Source organism: Pseudophryne corroboree, chromosome 3, assembly GCF_028390025.1.
Source record: "Pseudophryne corroboree isolate aPseCor3 chromosome 3, aPseCor3.hap2, whole genome shotgun sequence".
In the NCBI taxonomy this organism is placed as follows: domain Eukaryota; kingdom Metazoa; phylum Chordata; class Amphibia; order Anura; family Myobatrachidae; genus Pseudophryne; species Pseudophryne corroboree.
In genome coordinates this window covers 365,642,314-365,657,120 of record NC_086446.1, presented here as the reverse complement: position 1 = coordinate 365,657,120, position 14,807 = coordinate 365,642,314, and the positions used below count along the sequence as shown (strand labels likewise).

The 14,807-nt window shown below is 44.1% G+C and overlaps 1 protein-coding gene across 2 annotated transcripts in view; it reads left to right on the top strand.

The window, feature by feature from the left end:
* TMEM98 (transmembrane protein 98) overlaps window positions 1-14,807 on the top strand; it is an 88,488-nt gene that overhangs the window by 32,807 nt on the left and 40,874 nt on the right. For both annotated transcript variants that reach the window (XM_063959848.1, XM_063959847.1), the window contains exons 2-3: window positions 632-810; window positions 12,025-12,156. In XM_063959848.1, coding sequence (XP_063815918.1) covers window positions 680-810; window positions 12,025-12,156 — 263 coding nt within the window. In that variant the 5' untranslated portion in view covers window positions 632-679. The remainder of the gene's footprint in view (window positions 1-631; window positions 811-12,024; window positions 12,157-14,807) is intronic.

Genomic DNA, 14,807 nt, shown 5'->3' with positions numbered 1-14,807 from the left:
TATTCTGCTGAAAACATCTGATTGTATGCTGTTACCCCTAGCAATAGGGAGGAGCCTTTTTAAAGGTTATTTGAGCAATAAACATCTTTGCCTCAAGAAGACTGCTTCATCTTGTGACCAACAGGGTTAGGCCAAACCTAGCCCCGTCCTCCGGCTGTCCAGGGAAGTACCTAGCGTCTCCAAGCTCCGCCTTCTGCCAGCTACCGGTAGAGGCCTAGCAAGTGGCTAGTGGGGATTCGTCAACACCACACAGGTGTGGTAAGGCAGTGCGTCGGCACATACATAGCAGAACCGTGGTTCCAAACGCCACGGCAGGTTAGGAGTTTGGTGGTGGCAGCAAAAACCCGCCCACAACGCAGTGGGTGGAGTCAGTAACAGGCGGTTACTGACGGTAAGCGGGAATCCCCTATGTGGTCAGGCCTCGTGTGGCTTGACCTTCCAATCTGTGCGCAGTCAACGGGACGCGAAAGCGGCAAGTGCTTTCGTACGGTACCGTCCTGTCACAAGGCATATCTATGAATGAAAATTTGAATAAGAAATATCATTACCAAATTTTTAAAACTGTTCACAAATATTAATTAATCCTAGTAACAGTTTAACCATCTTTATTTGTTCTTCATCAATGTTTCAGATGATTTTGCTTCAGTTCATGTGACTGGCCTGCTCACCCAGTAAAGAAATGGAGACTGTGGTCATTGTGGCTATTGGTGTCTTGGCCACTATTTTTCTGGCTTCCTTTTTGGCCCTGGTTGTGGTATGCAGACAGAGGTACTGCCGGACAAAAAATCTCCTGACGCACTACAACAACAAGTGAGTATATGTGAATTAAGTAGTGAAGGTGAAATCACTAACAAGCTGCTGTCATGTCATATTTAGCCAATGCAATTTATAAAATCAGATGCCTACTAAGGGATGCAGTTTACATACCGGTTGTCGGGATCAGACGCTGGAATCCCGACAGCCAGTGGAATGCTGCCGGCTGGAATCCCGACAAATGCGGGTAATTCCCATTTGGTTGGTTTGGTCCACCCACCAACCAAGTGGGAATATAACCTGTGGCGAGTGAAGCGAGCCACCGGGCCTAAAGCAGTATAGTGACAGCCAGCATGCGTCTGACATATGCATTCCTCACTAAGTACTGTTGGAATAAGGTTACTGATCTCAGGCCCGAACAGCTATTTTCTATTTGGACCTATACTACTAGTCAAAACTGACTGTCTTCCACCATTCTATCTTTCTCACTCCCTATCTTCCTTTCTCTCACACTTTCTGCCCCTCTCTTTCTCTGTCATTCTGCTACAGTACTGCATCTACACCAGAGGTTTGCCATATTTCACTATTAATAGTCCCTTTGTTGGTATGGACAAAGACTTGGGTTAACCAAGCATTATACCAGCTTAAACACAACATCAGTACACAAGGCTATAATTGTCTACTGATATCTTTCCTAACATACAGTATATAATTGGTAAAGATTAGCAACTTGAACTAACAAACATGAAACACACACAAACACTATAAGGAATAATAATGAATAATAAACTATTATTATATGATTATACTTTACATTATGGTCATACATCATGATACTATGACACTATTAGAAACCAAGTTGTCCCACTAGTTAATAATAATAATAATAATAATAATAATAATATAATAATAATAATTTTATTTATATAGCACTCCAACAGGACTCAAGGTGCTTTACAGTGTCAACAGTGCACATAATACAGGTCCTCTACAGATAATCTGGCACCCTTGGATCCAGCTAGAGACGAGTCTCTCTGGACTTCCTGCCAGACTCGGAAACCAGAACGAGGCAAAACATCATCATCCCACTGTCGGATTCTCGCGGGTTTTGGATTCCATATAATCAGCCATGCGTCGCCGCCATTTTCACTCTTGACTTGGAGAGTGAGGGAGACAGACCTCTGTCTCTCTGTGGGTGGTGGCATCGGGGGGGTCAGTGTGTGCTCTGTAGGGGTGCTGCTCCTGTCACTGTGGTGTACCTGTGCTGTTAGGGGTGGTGTCCTTGGTTTCGCTGGTGTTTCATGTGCTGTTAGGGGTGCTGCAGCTGTACATGGGTGTTGCTGTCCTGGCTGTCACTGTGTTGTACAGGAAGCAGGGGCACTGTTCTCCTGTTATGCTGTAAAAAATCAGGGGTGCAGTTGTTAAAATAAAAGCACACTGCTCCTGTATGCCGTGAAAATGCAGGGGAGCTGGCCCAGTCTTGAATGCTGTAAAAATTCAGGGGTGCTTCTGTTGTTAAAATAAAAGCACACTGGTCCTGTATGTTGTAAAAATTCAGGGGTGCTTCTGTTGTTAAAATAAAAGCACACTGGTCCTGTATGTTGTAAAAATTCAGGGGTGTAGCTGTTAAAGTAAAAGCATACTGGTCCTGTACGCTGTAAAAATTCAGGGATGCTGTTATTAAAATAAAAGTACACTGGTCATGTATGCTGTGAAGATACAGGGGTGCTGGCCGAGTCTTGTATGCTGTAAAAATTCAGGTGTGCTTCTGTTGTTAAAATAAAAGCACACTGGTTCTGTATGCTGTAAAACTTCAGGGGTGCAGTTGTTAAAATAAAAGCACACTGATCCTGTATGCTGTAAAAATACAGGGGTGCTGCTGATAAAACAGTATTACACTGGCTCTGTTTGCTGTAAAAATTCAGGGGTGCAGTTGTTTAAATAAAAGCACACTGGTCCTGTATGCTGTGAAAATATAGGGGTGCTGACCCTATCTTGTATGCTGTAAATATTAAGGGGTGCTGCTGTTGTTAAAATAAAAGCACACTGGTCCTGTATGCTGTAAAAATTCAGGGGTGCAATTGTTAAAATAAAAGCAAACTGGTCCTGTATGTTGTGAAAATACAGGGGTGCTGTCCCAGTCTTGTATGCTGTAAAAATTCAGGTGTGCTGCTGTTGTTAAAATAAAAGCATACTGGTCCTGTATGCTGTAAAAATATAGGGGTGCTGTAATGTAAAGGGGTGCTGTCCTGTGAAATTGAGAACAACAATTTGGAGGAAAAAATAGCGGAAGATCAGGAACCACTTCCAGTTCCTAGTACTAGTGATGAAGCTGCTGCTGCCACCAGTCATGACATTGACAATGCAATTCCATCAACGTCATCTGCTAAGGCTGATGTCCAATATCATAGAGGGCATGTAAAATCCAAGAAGCAAAAATTAATAATACAAGACTGTATGGAAAGAGGAGGCTCCTACCACCATTTGCACGCCCCCTGCAAGTGCTGGGAGGAGCACCGCCAGTCCATATTGAGATTGAGGATGTCACTGTAGACGTACACCAGGATGAGGAGGATATTGGTGTAGCTGGCGCTGAGGAGGAAGTTGACAATGAGGATTCTGATGGTGATATGGTTTGTTTGAATAATAATAATAATAATAATAATAATAATAATAATAATAATAATAATTTTATTTATATAGCGCTCTTTCTCCAATAGGAATCAAGGCGCTTAACAGATACATAGCATAATAAAGTACAGAAAATAATGTAGTACAGAACAGCATTTCATAAAATACAGAAGCTTGAAGATACTAAAGGGACATTATGGAAATGCTTGAGTAAACAGGAAAGTCTTGAGTCTACTTTTGAAGGATTCTATAGTTGGAGCCTCTCGCACTGTGCGGGGAAGTGAGTTCCATAGAGTCAGAGCCGCATGACTAAAAGCTCGACCCCCAGATGAATTACGGGAGATTCTAGGTGCTGCTAAAAGTCCTTCATCTACAGATCGCAGTAATCAAGTGGGACAGTATGGGATCAGAAGCTGCTTCAGGTACCATGGGCCCTGGTCATGTAGTGCTTTTAAATTCAGTAAGCCAATCTTGAAGATGATTCGCCATCTTACAGGCAGCCAGTGAAGGGAGTAGAGCAGGCATTTCCAACCACGATCCTCAAGGCACACCAACAGTGCAGGTTTTAGTGATATCCAGGCTGCAGCACAGATGGTTAAATCAAAATAACTGAGCTACTAATTAAGTCACCTGTGCTGAAGCCTGGATATCACTAAAACATGCACTGTTGGTGTGCCTTGAGGACCGTGGTTGGGAATGCCTAGAGTAGAGGATGGGTGTTATGTGGCTAGAATGTGGCTGTTTGGTTAACAGCCTGGAAGCTGTGTTTTGCACCAGCTATAAGCGGTGCAATTCTTTTGCTGGGAGACCAAGGTAGAGGGCATTACAGCAGTCTAATCAAGATGATACAAATGACTTTTGGCAGATCATTTGAGGGAATTAAGTGCTGGATTCTAGCTATGTGTCTCAGGTGAAAGAATGAGGATTTGATTGTGGATGATATTTGATGTTTAAGTGTTAAGCCACTATCCAGGACAATGCCAAGATTCCGCACATGATCAGTGGCTTGTAATTCTGAATCCCTGAGTGTAAGTCCAGTTGGTTGGCTATGCTGCAGTCTTGTCCTTTGATGATGCGATCCTATCATAAGGACCTCATTTTATCCAGGTTCAGCTGCAGACAACTGGGGCTCATCCACTCCTGGAGTTCAGCTAGACAGCCATTTAGGGTTGCTATTGGGTTATCAGTGCCCGGAGCAAAGGACAAGTACAGTTGTGTATCATCTGCATAGCAGTGGTAGACCAGGCCAGGGTGCCTGATTATTTAACCCAGCGGGAGCATGTATACTGCAAAAAGCATAGGGGATAGTATAGAACCTTGTGGGACACCGCATGGCAATGGCACTGATGATGATGAGTATACTCCACACGATACTCTCTGTTACCTGCCTGTGAGACCTGACTTGAACCAGCTTAGGACTGTGCCATCCAGTCCACAAAAATGTATCAGTCGCTCAATCAGAATCAGATCAAATGCTGCAGAGAGATCCAGAAGGATTAATATTGAACAGTCACCTCTGTCTCTTGCCATCAGAAGTTCATTTAACACACACACAAGGGCTGTTTCAGTGCTATGTCTTCTCCTGAATCCTGATTGGAATGGATCATAAATATCATAGGTTGTCAGGCAGGTTTCCAGCTGATTTGCAACCACTTTCTCAATAACCTTTCCTAGGAAAGGAAGAATTGATACCGGTCTGTAGTTGGTCATGGAGTCAGGATTTTAATTAGGTTGTTTAAGAAGACGCCTAACAATTGCTTCCTTTAGGGGTCCAGTGAAAATGCCCGTATGCAAAGAGCATTGAACAATTTTTGCAAAGACAGGACCAATTATATCCATACAACCTATTAGAAGCTTGGTTGAGGCCGGGTCCAGATCACAGGTGGTGGGACGCAAAATCCGTGTAATTTCAGTAGTGTCCTTTACATCCACTGGGTTAAAGCTGGTTCATGAAGGCAGGTGGCTTATATTGGCAGGCTTTGTAGTTTGGCACTCCTTTGATGGCACGGTGGAGATTCCAGCCCGGATGGCGGATATTTTATCTGCAAAGAAGTTTGCAAACTTATTGCATCTTGCCTGGGAGAGGGTTTCATCAGTCTGCAGGCATGCTGGTTTGCAAAGCATCTCCACTGTGCGGAAAAGTTGAGCTGGCCTATTGTTTGTTGCTGTGATTTCATTTGACAGGAACTGTTATTTCTTATGAGTGATTGTCGATTGATATTCTTTGTTATGCTGTATTAGTTTTATTTTGTCATCCACTAGGTTAGTCTTCCTCCATCGTCTCTCCCGTCTACGCCCCCTTTTCTTGAGCTCACTAACACTGTTGTTGAACCAGGGAGCTCGACATTGTGGTTAATGAGGTCTTACACGCACAGGGGAGATAATATAAATTGCAGCCATAACATCCCTATTATAATAATGGACTAAGGAAAAGGGATCTTCACAGGCACCCAGTATAGCAGAGAGATCCAGATTTGCTGCAAGAGCCTGGGGTCATACCCCTCCTTGGACGATACCTGGTCAACTCCATGGACAGAGATCTTATTTGAGGGGTTGCAACTAGAGATGAGCGGATTCGGTTTTACTCGGTTTTACTCGGTTCTCAAAACCGAATCTTATTGGCTCACGGATGTCACGTGTTTTGGATAGCCAATAAGATTCGGTTTTGAGAACCGAGTAAAACCGAGTAAAACCGAATCCGCTCATCTCTAGTTGCAACTGAGAACCAAAGGGAGTGGTGGTCTGACCAGATGACTGGGTTTATTTTTAGGTCAGTGACTTCTAATCCAATATGATAGACAAGATCAAGAGTGTGACCACTTTTATGTGTGGCAGAAGGAATGACCTGTGTGAAGCCCAGACCATTCATTGTGCACAGGAGGTCTTGGCCAAGGCGTGAGAGCTCATCATCCACCAATGCATTGAAATCCCCAAGGATGAGCCATCTTTGATGCTCCAGAACCAGCCCAGCAACAGTGCCTGCAATTTCTTGTAGAAATATCTTTCCATCTCCAGGGGGCCGGTAAGTGAGAAGTACTCTGAAACCTAATTCTGTCGAACCCAAGGCAGCAATGCACTCGAATGAGCGAGTAATTCATTAGGGTGGACCCTAAGTTTAAGTTCTTTTTTGAAGCAAGTAGCCACCCCACCACCCCTGCGGTCCAGTCTTGGGTTGTGGATGACAGAGTAGTGTGTTGGGACCGCAACCTCCAATATAGGTGCTGCATTTTCATCTAGCCAGGTCTCTGTAATACAGGCTAGATCTGCAGATTCAATAAGGTCAGCAATTGTTGCAGTCTTGTTTCTTTTAGATCTGGCATTACAAAGGACTGACCTGATTGGGCATACCAGAGGGCCTTCAGTTTTCTTTATGTTAAGTGCAGGAGCTCTGGGTATGAGGTTCACAAAGCGAGAGTTGACAGTTCTGTTCTTCCAAGCACAGGGCCGTCTTTTTGGTATCACTTCTATTTGATTGTTCTTTGAAACTTGGGATGAGCAGGTGGGCAAAGGACTTAGGTGGTTACTGGGAAAAATAAATTTCCAGCCTGCTCGCTTCCCACGAATGCACCTTTTTTAAAAAATAAATGCCAAGGTATTGGAGAATAGAAGCCTGTGATGATGTAATAGGAACTGCGGACCGTGGTGGGTGGAGTAAAAGAATGAAACTGGAGGAATACGTATACATTGGGCCATCAATGACAGATTACTATAAGTATGAGCTGCATATGATAATGAGAGAGGGAGAAAAAGCCCATTGTCATGCCTGGGCAAAATACCAAAAAAGCCACCTCATCTGTGTGGAATTATTTCTCCACAAATCCGGACAACAGGTGTCAAGCCATGTGTTGCCTTTGTCAATCCGTAATAAGTAGGGGTAAGGACATTAACCACCTAGGATCATCCTCCCTTATATGTCACCCGCAACGCATTCATCAGAAGTCATTGTCGAGTTCATAAACTTTGGGTAAGAGTGTAAGCAGTCAACTGACACCTAAATCCCTTTTTCCTCTTGTATCCAAGCTCCTGCAAGCCAGACCACCAACTCTCTCAACGTCAATTTACTCCTCAGTCAGAAACATAAGTAGTCCTGCAGACCATGTCACTGGCATGACTGACGAGTCCTCTCCTAACCAGGAATCCTCCGGAGGATCCTTGAGTGGTACGCCTACTGCTGTTGTTGCAGCTGGGAGTCGATCGTCATCCCAGAGGATGACCATTTGTACTACTTCAACTAAGCAACTGACTGTCCAACAGTCCTTTGCGAGGAAGATGAAATATGACAGCAGTCACCCTGTTGCAAAGCGGATTACTGGCTATGCTGGTGTTATATATGTGTTCGGTATCCGCAATTAGTGCAGTGGGATTTAGACAGTTGATGGATGTACTGTGTCCCCAGTACCAAATCCCATCTAGATTCCACTTCACTTGGCAAGCGATTCCCAGACGGTACAGGGACATTAAGAAAAGTGTCCTCAGTGTCCTGAAAAATGCAGTTGTACCCAGTGTCCACTTAACCATGGACATGTAAACAAGTGGAGCAGGGCAAACTAAGGACTACATGACCGTGACAGCCCACTGGGTATATGTATTGCCTTCTGCTGCAACAACAGCAACGGCACCAGTAGCAGCATCTCACAAACACCAACTCATTCCTAGGCAGGCTATGCTGTGTATCACCGGTTTCCATAAGAGGCACACCACTGACAACCTCTTACAGAAACTAAGGGACATCATCACACAATGGCTTACCCAACTTAGACTATCCTGGGGATTTGTGATATCTGATAACGCCAGCAATATTGTGCATGCATTACATCTGGGCAATTTCCAGCACATCCCATGTTTTGCACATACAATTAATTTGGTGGTGCAGAATTTTTTGAAAAATTACAGGGGCATGCAGGAGATTCTGTCAGGGGCCCGAGAAATAGTGGGCCACTTTCGACATTCAGCGACTGCGTGCTAAAGACTGGAGCTCCAGCAAACACTCCTGAACCTGCCCTGCCATCACCTAAAGCAAGAGGTGGTAACGAAGCGGAATTCAACACTCTATATGTTTCAGAGGTTGTAGGAGCAGCAAAAGGCCATCATTAAAGCCTATACATCCACCTACAATATAGGCAAAGGAGGGGGAATGCACCTGACTCAAGCGCAGTGGAGAATGATTTCCGTGTTGTGCAAGGTTTTCCAACCCTTCAAACTTGCCACACGTGAAGTCAGTTCAGACACTGCCAGCTTTAGTCAGGTCATTCCCCTCATCAGGATTTTGCAGAAGCAGCTGGAGGAATTGAAGGAGGAGCTAAGATGGAGCGATTCCACTAAGTATATGGCTTTGCCAGGATTCAAGGGTGGTCAATCTGTTGAAATCAGAGCACTACATTTTGGCCACCATTCTCGATCCTAGGTTTAAAGCCTACGTTGTATCTCTCTGGCAGACACAAGTCTGCAGAGGTGCAAAGACCTGCTGGTGAGAAAATTGTCAACTCAAGCGGAACATGACCCGTCAACAGATCCTCCTTAATTTTCTCCTGCAACTGGGACTGCAAGGAAAATTATTAAATTTCCTAGCCCACCCGCAGTGATGCAGGGCAGTTAGGAGCAAGTGTTGACATCTGGTCCGTACTGAAGGACCTGCCAACAATTACTGACATGTCTACGGTCACTGCATATGATGCTGTCACCATTGAAAGAATGGTGGAGGATTATATTGGTGACAGCATCCAAGTAGGCATGTCAGACAGTCCATATGTATACTGACAGGAAAAAGAGGCAATTTGGATGCCTTTGCACAAACTGGCTTTATTTTACTTAAGTTGCCCCTCCTCCAGTGTGTACTCTGAAAGAGTGTTTAGTGTAGCTGGTAACCTTGTCAGCGATTGGTGTAGGAGGTTACTTCCACGAAATGTGGAGAAGATGATGTTCATCAAAATGAATTATAAATTCCTCCAGAAGACCTTGACCAGCAGTTGACTCCAGAAAGTACACAGGGACATGTGATGGTGGATTCCAGTGGGGACAAATAAATACTATGTGAGGAATCGGAGGGTGAGGATGAGGACGACATCTTGCCTCTATAGAGCCAGTTTGTGGAAGTGGAGATTAATTGCTTTTTTGGTAGGGGGATTAATTGCTTTTTTTTTTGTAGGGGGCCCAAAGAAACCAATCATTTCAGCCACAGTCATGTGGCAGACCCTGTTGCTGAAATGATTGGTTTGTTAAGGTATGAATGTCCTGTTTATACAACATAAGAGTGGGTGGGAGGGCCCAAGGACAATTCCATCTTGCACCTCTTTTTTCTTTGCATTTTGTGCTCTTTGGGGCCTAGTTTTTAAAACTGCCATCCAGTCTGCCACTGCAGTGCCACTCCTAGATGGGCCAGTTGTTTGTGCCGCCCACTTTTTCAGATTAGTTTAGTCATCCAGTGACCTCGGTGCAACCTTTTGGCCTAAAAACAATATTGTGAGGTGTGAGGTGTTCAGAATAGACTGAAAATTAGTGGAAATGAATGTTATTGAGGTTAATAATACCACAGGATCAAAATTACCCCCAAATTCTGTGATTTTAGCTGTTTTTATGTTTTTATAAAAATCATCCAGATCCAAAACTAAAACCTGAAAGGATGGTTTTGGCAAAACCAATCCAGATCCAAAACATGAGCGGAGATCCAGATCCGAAACCAAATATAAAACACGAAAAGTATCCGCCGCACATACATCTCTAGTTCCAGCACTGTGCCAGATTATCCATTTTGCCAGATTATCGGTGGTACAAACAGCAGTATCCCAATGGTTTACCGCCCCCCCCCCCCCCACACCACACCACACCACCTAATCTTAAACCTCCTGCAGCCTGACTTCCTCACACTGCCTAACCAAGCCAAACCACAGCCTAAGTAAGCCCTCCCATGGCCTAACTCCACACCCCTATGTAGCACCTATACCTCCCGAAGCCTGACTCCCCCTGCAGCCTAACTGAGCCCTCCCGCAGCCTAACTCCCCATGGTGCCTGATGTGTCCAGATTAAAAGAGGTGCCAGATAATCAATGTTGTACCTGTACAGAATATTTATGTAATACAGCAATAGACAAACCACAGCAAAAGAAAACCTTGAGCACACAGTAAGCATAATTGAGAATTGGTGTAAGCATTTTGGGTAATAACTTTGAAGAGTTGTGTAATCCACCCTCCCAAGGTACCAGGTGAGGCAGTCATCTTGGGCGCACTGCGTAGGATTACCCTGGGTGGAATAGTCTACCCCTAGAAGAGAGGACATATTGTAGCATCCTAACGCTCAGAGTAGGGTCCCGACAAAACCACCAGGTCCATGTATTTTTCATCCTGTCCACAAGCGTACCAGATGAGGTAGCCATATTGGGCGCACTACGAAGGTTACACTGTGGGAGGTGATCCATACAAGGGAACATTGCATATATGGGAAAACTGACACTTGTGTAGTAGTAGTAGAAGTTATGATATACCCTGTATGGAAAGATCCTCATAAAGAACATCCTGAAGTACTATCCTAAGCTTCCCTAACTTAGCTGATTTTTATCTAGACTGCAAGGTTTTCTATTGCTTTGATCACAGAACCATCACCAGACAATCAAGGCCCTTTTTGACACTAAACAGGAAATAATGAGACATGATGATAATAATGACATGTCAGTCTTACTTCTTTATACAAGGATATCAGTTCTCCGACACACCACTGACCACCCATCTCTCCTAGATCAGCCACCTTGTTGCACATTTCCCTGTTAGAACGTAAGCCATCAAAGGCAGGTCACTTGCTTCAATCTCTCCTTCTAGCACTGTTGCGATCAATACTGCACCTTTGTTTCAATCTCCATTTTTCCCACTGGTGACTCTGATCCTATTTGTCAGCCACTTTGTTGGTGCAGGTTCACTAAGTAATGTGTACTCTCTACTCGCAACTGTCCTATCCCACCAACTGAGCTGTCTGATTTTTTCATTCTGTTTTTGTATATCCTATGTATTTATGCAAAGTTTATGTAATTGTCTTCTTATGGTACGGTGCTGTTGATACTTTGTGACACGCTATTAATCAAATGGGAAAATCTATATATAAATAGCAGAAGGAGTTTTATGACTGACATATTTTTATGATGCCATTGTCTAAGCAGGGCGCATCATATGCCAAATTAAAGGACTTGGTCCTTAGATTTGCAGACAAATATGAACTTTTTGAACAATTTTAATTGGTTGCTTTGTTCCGGAGTTATGTGACAAAACATGTGCCTGCCATTTACAATGCATTACCATTGTGCTCTGGAAAATGTGACAGGTGGTGAACTCTCCCTGTGCACCTGCCGGGTGGCCTGGAACATGTGACCTGCTGGATGGCTTGGAAACTGTGACAGGTATTTGCAGCCATCCACTAAGCAGGGATTTTTTTAAATTTTACTCCTAAGGGTTTGAAAAGGGCTAAAATGTTCCACCCAGCAAATCTTTGCCTGGTTAAAACCAGACAAATCAGCTAGTAATATATGATTATATTATTATTATTATTATTATTATTATTTTCACTATGATCAAGTATTTTGCCAGTCCTACTAATCCTACTAAATCAGCTTATGCTCTTTCATGATTTTTTTTCTCTATTAACGTGTATTTTTAAAAGGCCAACAGTGGATTTAATTGGAGCAATGGAAACTCAGTCTGAACCATCAGACCTAGAACTGGATGATGTTGTCATTACAAACCCACAAATTGAGGCAATTTTGGAAGATGAAGACTGGATTGAAGATGCATCGTAAGTTAATGTTACATATATATGACATTTATATTTCATAGATGCAAAGTGATTAATTTATTTACAGTATTTGATGAACAGTTTCTTGTATGTCGCAGCATATTCCGCTTTTCAATTAGAACAATAGTAATAGAACAAACCTGGGTAATAACACACAGACATAGAGGTAGGAAGGCCCTGCTTGCAAGCTTACAATCTATAGGGAAATAGGCATGTGTACACAAGGATAGGTGCTAAGTATTGTACAATGGACCTGCCAGATTGCAAAGGTTCTTAATGGGCTGTATAATATGGTCACTCAGCAATGTTGGCCAAGGTTCAGGAGGATGTGAAAGTGAAGGAAAGACAAAATATGTGAGGTTATGTGTGGACTGTACAGAGAGGATGTAATTAGATAGGGAGGTTATGTGGGTGGGTCCAGAATGTGATAAGCTTGTCTGAAGAGGTGAGTTTTCAGGGAATGCTTGAAGGTTTGTAGACTAGAGGCGAGTCTTATTGTGCATTGGAGGGCAATCCACAGAGTGGGTACTGTCAATTTAAGTGGAAGCGAGTAATGTGAGTGGATGAGAAATGCAGATCTTGTGCAGAGCAGAGAGGTCGGGTAGGGAGATATTTTGAGATGAGTGTAGAGATGTATGTTGGTGCAATTTGGTTAATAGCCTTGTATGTAAGTAAAAGTATTTTATATTGGACTTCCGGTGGGCGGACCGCGCTGCACGGCCGCTGGTTTCCTGAGCTACTCGCTGACTCCCGGCTCGGCAACCACCCGCGAGCGGTAGAGTGCGGGAGACCCCGGACAACACCACCCCCGGCGCCAGTAAGAGTCCAGGGATTGGCTGCTGGGACTCACCATCTCCCCGCTCCCCAGAACACCGGATCTCCAGCCCTGCTTCAGTGGGGCGCTGCCGCCATTTTGGATTGGCCTGGCGCTGCTGCTGCAGCAATTCTCCCCCTCTCTCTGCCTCAGCTGCGCTGCGGCTTCTCTCCTCTTGCCCCCCTCTGCAGCATAAGAATAAGGGGTGTAGAGGTGCATGTTTGGCAACCCCCCTGCTATTCACACATCGCTGGCAGACCAGCGTTTTCACAGCTGCATACAATACATGCATACAATACAGGGGCTCTCCTCCTCCAACCACATTCTGATGTGTCCTGCTGGGGCTTTTTGCTGGCGACACACTACATTACTGGTCTCCCTGCTTCCCCTAAACACTGACTATACTTGTCATTGGAGATTTGCTATGTTTCTCATTGTTATGCATACACTTTTATATTGGCATTGTTTGGATTTCTCAACGTTTCATTATCTCTGACTGCCTGGCTCTGATTTTCCTACTGCAGCCCTCATGGATAAGTTTGTGGCGAAGCCTGTACGGGGCCTTAGAGGTAACCAGACTGGGAAGAGACGTGGTAAGGAACTTTCTGCTCCTAGCTCTCCTGCGTCACCTGCCGCAGGTTCCAGCTGTGGTCCTAAATGAACGGAATTGATCGCTCCCAAATCAGAGACGGTTAGTTCATTTTCCCCGCAAGAACTTACACGCCTTCTTGCTACTTTGCTTGATCAAAAATTGGCTCCCTACAAAGTTCGTTGGACTCTGTCCTCGCCCAGCTCACACAACATGAGCAACGCCTATCTGAGGCGGAACAGAGGATTTCAGACTTAGAAGACGAGTTGACCACTGTGCACACTACCATATCTAAACATGAAAAAGCAGTAGCGTCCATGCAGGACAAGCTGGAAGACTTGAAGAATAGAAATTACGAAACAATGTCCGCATCATTGGCCTCCCAGAATCGGTCAAACCCGTTGAACTTATGAAACTGGTTTCGGATTGGATCCAGCAGGAGCTAGGCACCACCTTCAGTACTGGCTCACTAATTGTGGAGCATGTCCACCGAATCGGCCCTGAAAGACAGGCCTCTCATGATAGACCTCTCCCGGTAATAATGAAGTTGCTATACTATGCTGACAAGGTCCAACTTTTTGAGGCATACAGGAAACACTCAGAATTACGTTATCACGATGCCAAATTGTTACTGTTTCAAGACTTTTCCTACATGGTCGCCATGAAGAGAAGAGAATATGCTCTAGTTTGTAAGCGCCTGTTTGCCATGAATCACTGTTTCGCCTTGTTATCTCCTACAAAATTGAGGGTGTCCAACCATGGCAAAATGTTTTTTTTTTAATCTCCGTATGCTGCAAAGAACTTTGTGGCTCGCTCTCATCTGCCTCTCAGACACGTGTGTCGGAGACGAGTAATCGTTATGTGACCTCATTGTATCCTATACTTGTTTTACATTCAGGTTGTCTCGGGTATGGCTTTTACCGATATTGCGTATGTTTTCTTGTCCATTTAATATTGTCGTTTTTCTGCTGTCTTTATGTGGTGTCTTTTCGTCTATGGAAGGACTGATTATACTTTATCACTCTACACTCTTTTTTTCTCTCCTGTTATTGTCCTACTGGATGGTTCTTGACTTGCCTTGGGTCTCTTCTTCACTTCTTCTTCCTACCTTTCTTCTTCCTTTTTTTTTTTCTTGTCTGTTTAATGTTTATGGGTTGTGTGGGCGTCCCTCTGGTTCGCCTTCTCAGGTTCTAAAAAAGTTAAAATTACTGTTCCTTACATTTATTTGGTATGTTACAGGCATGTGTT